We start from the raw sequence: 8,012 nt of genomic DNA on the forward strand, positions 1-8,012 counted from the left end.
ATTTATACATGGTTATATCTTGCATATTTACAGGTCATAACTCTGGTTTAAATGTGTCTCTGCCATCGACGAGTCTATTGACAACCAAAGGTCCTAATGGAATATCAGTGCCTTCATCAGGATTAGATGGTAAGATTGAATTGTTTGTTTACTCATTTTAATTCTTCAATCTGCTAAATTTTCATAAATGGACTTGTCCAGCTTTCACTTTTAGAACTGTCCATTATCAATTTTGGGGATATCAAGCTAAAAATTTAAAGTTAAGTCAGCCAAGGGTATAGAGCCTGGTCAGACTTCACAGATGTGCAGGCTGGCCTGGCTCTATACTGGTGGCAAAGGCATGTCACTTTTGGTACCAGCTTGATTTGGACTGAATGGTTCAATGTTTACATTATCAAAGAATATACATGTCTATGTTTTACTGTTCAGAACTATGTATATTTAAAGTTTCAGATGAGTCTATCTTTGTCTTACTTTATATGATGATGTATTAATTTGATAACATAAATATGCTTTAGACTGTTGTCATGTGTTTTCTAAATAATAATTACAGTCTGTTGTGTGACAGATCATATTTATGCTGTAGACACATTTGAAGTAAAGCTTTCTTAAGTGACAATAATCAATTTTCTACATGTAATTATGTATCTAGTATTTCAATATCTAATGGATATTTAGCCCTGAACCCTGATTAATTTATAATAGACTTTTCCATTTTTTTATTTTGGAACAGTCAATTTTCAATTTTAAGGGATATCAGGATGAAAATAAGGAAGTAGGTCAGTCAACAGTCAGTATGAAACCTGGTCAGACTGTCCTGGTGTGCAGGGCGGCCTATTTTACTTAATGATAGCAGAGGCTTTGCAGTTTTGGTTTAAGAATTGTTAAAATTAAATTGGTAATACTGAAAATATGAATACTTATAGTTAATCCTCTAGATATTTCATAGATCTTTGTTAATTATACCGAATTATGTATTTGTAATTAGGTCATGGGCGTGAATCAACAACATCATTGTTAGATACTGTGATAGAAGAGCAAGCGATGGAGTCCATGACAAACACGTCCGGTACAGACGAGGGAGACGAGGCGGCAATGTCAATCATAATGAGTCTTCTAGAGGCGGATGCTGGACTTGGCGGTCCAATTGACTTTAATGACCTACCGTGGCCTTTATGATGTTGGTTTATATATAGTATTAATGCGTTATCATTTTGAGCGTCGTCATCATCGGAAAATTGTCAAGTTGAATGTGTTCATACGTAATTGCTAGTCTACATGGAGAAAATGGCATGTGTGCACTGATTTGTACATTAGAAGAAAGACTTATCTAGAATATTTCTGTCGAGGGTCAATTACACCTCTGTCACAACTAGTTGGCTTATCTGTTTCATAAAAATGTCAAGCTATTTTGATCGTTGTTGTCGTTGACGTCATGCAAAAACTTTAATGTAGCTCATTATTCAAACGTTTTAAAAGTTATGAACATTATATGAATATAAATAACTTGCTTATCATGATATTGTGCAGTTGTTAGACAAAGGGTATAATTTTGAAAGCTATATTTTTGGAGTTATGCCCCTTCTGGTTATTTAAACAGACGAGCATAAACACCGCATGCAGTGCTCTTGTTCTATTAAGGTCATACAATTTTGAGTATTATGTAGATTATTACGGTGTGTCTATCTTAAGTGCTTTAAGGATTATTGTAAAACGTCCTTATGTCATATTAGTTTGATTTTGTACTAGTCGTGCATGAATTTGATTCTACCCTGTTTTTTGAATTTAGAAGAATTGAAAACAACACAATTAGAAATCACTCTGGAAATAGATAGTTATTTATAACAAATTAGAGTATTTTAGTGTATTTTTATATTAATTTGATTCATATTGAATCAAATACATTTAAATATATATATATTGATTATTTCATGCCAGTTTCAAAATGTGAAGTGTACAATATATTCACATATAATTTGAGTTCTGAAATAAGCATTCAACAGGGAATGTTAGTTCTCAAATACCTTTGAAAGTACAAAAAAAAATTCCCACCAGATATTTGCTCAGATTTACTTAAATATTTTATTTTTCTGTCGACATTTGTGAAATGTTTATGATTGCAATTTCATATTGTAGTAAGAGAGAATTCCATGTGAACTCGAGATTTGTTTTTTTTATTTCTGTGTAAAAAATGAACCTGAAACGGAACTATTGTTCACTGATGGCGAGAGATAAAGGAGAAACTTTACCTGACACTCTAACCTTATCTTAACTGTTATTAACATGTTTTAATAAATACATTTTCACAATTAATATGAAAGTTAGTCTAGAAACTTGAAACCTGAAGGTCAAATCCACGAGGAAAATGTTGTAAGTAAAATAATATGATTGTGAAGAGGGAATTATATTTTAATGTCATTCTTTTACATGTTTTATTGTCACAGCATAATGTTTACCAAGAAAAATGTAAATTGCAGTAACAATTTAATAAAAGTGTTCACTGTTTTTCCCAATAATTTATTTTTCAGTAAATATCAGTCAAGGTTGAAATTATCTACCCTTGTTATAGAATAGAATAACCAAGGTCATTTATTTTTTCCAAAGAAGGATCCCAGGAAAGCAATTGTTTGAACTCCTCCACATTTGTGATGATTTTTTATGAAAACATAAAGTGTATAAAGTTATATAAAATTATAATGAAATATTTTCATAAAATTTATAAGAGATGAAATTATGTTGTTTTTCCTTTTCTTTCTTTTTTTTCGTTTCTCAAAAGAAATGTAAAATAAAATGTGTCTTGTTATTTAACACTTACGAGTATTATAATGTAAAAAGAATAAAATTATCTGGAACAAAATGTTATTCTGCTCTACTAATATGGTTTTGAACCATTTAGCAATGACATTATGCATGCATAATGGACTTTTAAGGTAACATACAAACATCTTTCTTCATTTTGGTATTTTGGAATTCTTTAAACAATAAATTTGTAAATTACCGGCAGCAGATGTATAGCTTAATACTCTTTTAAAAACTTTTCTAAAGAGTAGAATTATTGTGAAGTGCAAACATTTAGAGATTTCCACTTGCCTAAGACACAATTACAGTCATGTACTCCTCCTTATCAAAACATTTTTCGCTTAAATAAGCTTCATCAGTTGTTATGATAAATAACAAAGGAAATAATGTAAACATAACCAAACAGATTCTACATTGATAGACGCCACATTTGGCATGTCAAATATATAATGAAATAAATCGTCTTTTACCATTTTATACAATAAAACATGTACATGTGAATATATAGACATAATTATTGTAAAGAGCATATATAATTTTCTAAAGATTTACATAAAATAACTGGATCCATTTATATTTTGCATAAAACATTCAAAATTTCACCAGGACTGTGAATATCATTATTTTTATTATTATAATATTTGTACATTTCTTAACAATAAAATTCTTATGTTTGATTATTAATATGTTTGGAGATTTATTGGATTCATGCTGTTTTAAGTGATCTATTATAATTAAATAATCTCCAAGTCTTGTAGTGAAATGGTTTTTACCTTGACATAATACTAAATGATCTTGTTGCTTAGATAACAGTAAGGTTGGATGTCTAGTGTTCTAGTTTTCAGACAATTATTTCTAATTTTGATATCAGATGATATTGATAAAAAATTCCCATTTGTAATATAAGTAACTTTTTTTTCATCTAAAGAAAATGCATGTAGTGACAGTTTTAAGTGGAAGCCATTAAATGACATTTACTGTGTCTAAAAGAAAACAAAAATGTATTAATTTTTGAAAATGGCCAAAGAAAATTAAAAAAAAGTTTTACATATTTATTAGTTGAAATTTTTATGGATGTAGCACACTTTTGCAGGCCAAATTTTGATAATAAACTTTTTTTGTCTTTGTTTATAAAACTGAAATTTTCAGAATATTTATATCTGCAGAGTTGAATTTATTTTTATATTTCTTCTAAAATTGAATGTCAATTTACTAATCAGTAACAGTTAAAAACATACAAATCTAAATTTGTAATCTACCTCATATGTTTAAACCTTCTCAAATTATTTAGCTGTGTTGCCATGGTAAACTTTTTTAAACATTTAAAATTTAAATTTGTTTTATAGAAATGGTTGTCGTTTTTTTTTCTAAAAAAAAGAATGTGATATTTTAAAACTTGTACATTTTACCTCATTTATCATTATTATTATTAATAAAAAGACATTGTTAAAAAAGTAAGAATTTCATATATACTATATGTACAGTATATCTGTATTGAAATAAGGAACCTGTGTTAATATTGGTTTGTTAAATGTATGCTCAATAATTGTTATTCCATTGATATGAGATATGGTAATTATTGATTTTAAAATAAATTTCCATGAGCACAATGTATGAAGAGAATATTGACTGCCTGTGATTGTTGAAAAAAAATGTTTATTTCATAAAAAAAACTATTCCAAAGTAACTTAACATAACAAATAATCTTTGTGAATTTCTAAAAAGTCAGCTTCTCATTATGGGATTCTCATTTATCTTGATACCCATGCCGATTTTGTGACAGCAATAAAAAAGGTATTGCTCTGCAGTGCATATATTTTGATGTGACGTCATTTACGTTATACAAACATAGTGTAAAGACGCGCTAAATGTTATTGTTACAGAAAAAAAATGAAAAAATGATTCTTTTGCACTTTAAACAGTCCTTATTTTGGGTATGTGATAAAAAGAATATTATTTTTGTGTAGGTTCATTACTGAATTTATTAATCTTGTTGAATAAAATTATATTTTGCTCGCCAGAGGCTCGCATAATATAATTTTATTCAAGTCGTTCAGTAAATTTAGTATTCGTTCAATATCCTCTATTTATTAAATTTAAAAAAAAAGCTTAACATGAACAGTTTTATTTCCATTGTTATTTTTTCTCTGTTCATAAGAGATAATGCAAAATCTTTCATGCCCAATTGAAGCCGCATAACTAGTGTATGTCAATTTTGGGAAATTTTCTATGTCAAATATAATAAAATTTAGGTTTTTAAATTGAAACGCATCAACAGTTTGAAAACCCTCAGACGGTTTTTGTCTATTTAAGATCATTTCACAGGTTGTTCTTGTTGTATTTATTGATTTAGGATTTGTGTGGACCTTTTAATTTAAAAAAGAAAGTACCGTAACTTAAGCCGTATTTTGTCTATCTTTATAAGTGTGCTAATATGCCAAAATTGTATTGAAAAAAGATTGAGGCCTTACTTCGATTACAAAGTGTATTTTTCTCTGTATTGACTTACAAACTTCTATGTACTTGAAATTAATGTATAGACAAGAAAATTAAGAATTTTATATTACTTATTTCTTCTGTCATGAATTATAACATAACAGAAATGTTTTGATTAAAGATGGTTTCTTAAGGTTACGTATACTGTACATTTATAAAAACATACATGAATTTAACAGTTTTAACAGATGTGCTCTTAGAACAGTATTTTTATATGTATATTGATAAAACATGTGAGAATGATGTGTATATATGATATTTTTAAATGAAATTCATTGAATTGTTGACCATTGATTTTTTTCTCAACAATGTTGTTTTGTTACAAACTGAAAGATTCATGTATAAAATTGACACATTTTGTAAATGCATTAAAAATTAAGATCAGAGTACAGGTAAAGGAGATGTTATACTATTATTCAGGGATATCTGGCCATTTGGACAAGATTTTGAAGATATTATATAATTTGGTAGATTGTCCTTACAGTCAAAACTGTGTTGAAGACCACCTCTAAATAAAGATCACCTTGTTAATAAAGACCATTTCTCAACACAATTTATTGGTTTAATAGAACAGATAAAGTCCCATATAAAGACCTTTTGTCTGTAAAGACCATGTTTGGTCTCTCATTTAGGTGGACTTTGTGCACAGGTTTGACTGTTTACTTTGAAATTTTCTGAACAATCATAGCTTGTTTTTATTACATAACAGAACAGAACAAGTTTATTCAACAATAAGGAATTGAACTTACGTTCCTCTTCCATACATGCAACACATATAAACATAGGTCAATATACATGCATAAACATACTATCGTTATATAGTCATAATTATACATATTATACAATTTACAAAAGTTAATGTTAAAGTAAAGAAAAAACATCAATACAACAAGACATAATTAAAACTATAATCTACAAAAGTAGAGGATGAGCCATAAATCTTATATGTTAGTACTAGCATTGTGAAGTTTATTTACCTTTTGAGCACGCCTGTCAATAAATCTATATCACCTGTAAAGAGCCAGGCCAGCCTGAATATAAATGCAGTCAAACCAGGTTCTATACTGATGGTTACACAATTTAAATTTTTGAAAGAGAAGTCTCTGAAAACTAGAAATTGGCCTAATATTGGCCAATTTTACAAATGTTGGCCAATTTCTCTTGGCCTCATGATACAAATATTAATATTGTGTTGATAGCCGAATATTGGTTGTTGTACAACTGAAAATACTGATGTAACGCAATATAATATTGTTTGGCTTTTGCATGTTCCAAATTCAAAAAGTTAACATGAAATGTAAATAACAGCTTTATCCCATATATTGTCCTCTACATCAGACATGTTAACAATCAGGCTTGCCACTAGAACAAGGCAATTGCTATATCCATGCACTACCTCAGACAAAATAAAAGCAAGTATGTCTTCAGGGGGCATTGCATATTTGGACAACCAAGTAAATAGACCGGTAAAAAAGTCATTCAGTCTGACTTGATTTTATTTTGTTTGGTGTTTGATTCAATTATTTTGATATTGAAATTGCTCCAGCCCACAAGTGACAGGTCCAAATTGAAACGGGGAAATCTCGTAAGTTTTGTTTTTGTTTTTTTTTAATAAATTTTATTATAGTGAGTCATATCACTTTTAATACAAATTAAACTTAAAATTTTAAATGTTCAGGTCATCAGCCTTTACCAGCTTGTACTGAAAGTGATACACAATTTTACTAGACTTTATACTGGTTGCATAATTCTCATATTTTGTTATTGAAATCCTTAAAGCTTTGATTGGACTGTTCCATATTCAAATATTGGCAAATCCATTACACAAATTCAGCAGGTTAAGGGTTAATGACCCATTTCAGTTGAAGATGTTATGGGGGTGGGGGGGGGGGGGCTAAGTGCATTTTTGTACAAAGGCAGAGAAGAAGGAAATATGGTTAATTTGTAAATACTGTTATTTGTTGTATTAATTATAAGAGACATTGGAAACTTGTAATGGAACTACAGCTGTTGATGAATCAGGTATGATGAAGTCTACAGTTGATCTCAAAAGCACATTTGATTACAAATTTAAATTCAATTTTTGATATATCAATTCATACAGACATTGATTTACACTATGAAATTTAAACCTCTTGTTACCTTTGTAGGAACATTATTGCATAGCATTAATAATTTTAATAGCAATAAAATGAAAAAGGATTTAATTTTTTTGTATCACATCAGCTTTGAGGAAAATATCTATATAAAAATGTGTGTATTCAATATCCATGCAAAACTTTGCAGAATTTATAAAAAAAAGGGAAAAAACGTAGCTAAATTTACAATTTTTATCATCATTTATTTTACTGGTAACTATTTTTGCATATTTTGTCATATTTAAAGCTAATTTTGAGGATATTAAGTGCCTTATACTTGATTAAATCACTTGAAATTTACTGTTTTCAATATCTATCTATTCACACATTGAAGCTTTATCAATCTGAAACACACTTTTTTATAACACTTACTTTAAATTTCTTAAAAGTTAACCAAGAAAAAAAAGTAGATATTTTTTTAAAAGCCTTTGAAGCTTCCTACTCAATCTTTAAAATTTATTTTCTATGTAATTTATTAGGTAAATGAAAGATGATGTATTGTTAGTTTCTTGAGCCAAATTTCTTGAAAGTTAAACAAGAAAAAGGGAGAGTATTTTTAATAAACCGTGGAAACTTCCT

The 8,012-nt window shown here is 28.6% G+C and overlaps 1 protein-coding gene across 3 annotated transcripts in view; it reads left to right on the forward strand.

The window, feature by feature from the left end:
* LOC132717037 (protein cycle-like) overlaps positions 1-1,426 on the forward strand; it is a 70,984-nt gene extending 69,558 nt beyond the window's left edge. For all 3 annotated transcript variants that reach the window (XM_060700410.1, XM_060700408.1, XM_060700409.1), the window contains exons 16-17: positions 34-129; positions 989-1,426. In XM_060700410.1, coding sequence (XP_060556393.1) covers positions 34-129; positions 989-1,179 — 287 coding nt within the window. In that variant the 3' untranslated portion in view covers positions 1,180-1,426. The remainder of the gene's footprint in view (positions 1-33; positions 130-988) is intronic.
* Positions 1,427-8,012: the final 6,586 nt, after the last annotated feature.

This window comes from Ruditapes philippinarum, unplaced genomic scaffold, assembly GCF_026571515.1.
Source record: "Ruditapes philippinarum isolate M1 unplaced genomic scaffold, ASM2657151v2 ctg121_1_1_1_1, whole genome shotgun sequence".
NCBI classification, from domain to species: Eukaryota; Metazoa; Mollusca; class Bivalvia; order Venerida; family Veneridae; genus Ruditapes; species Ruditapes philippinarum.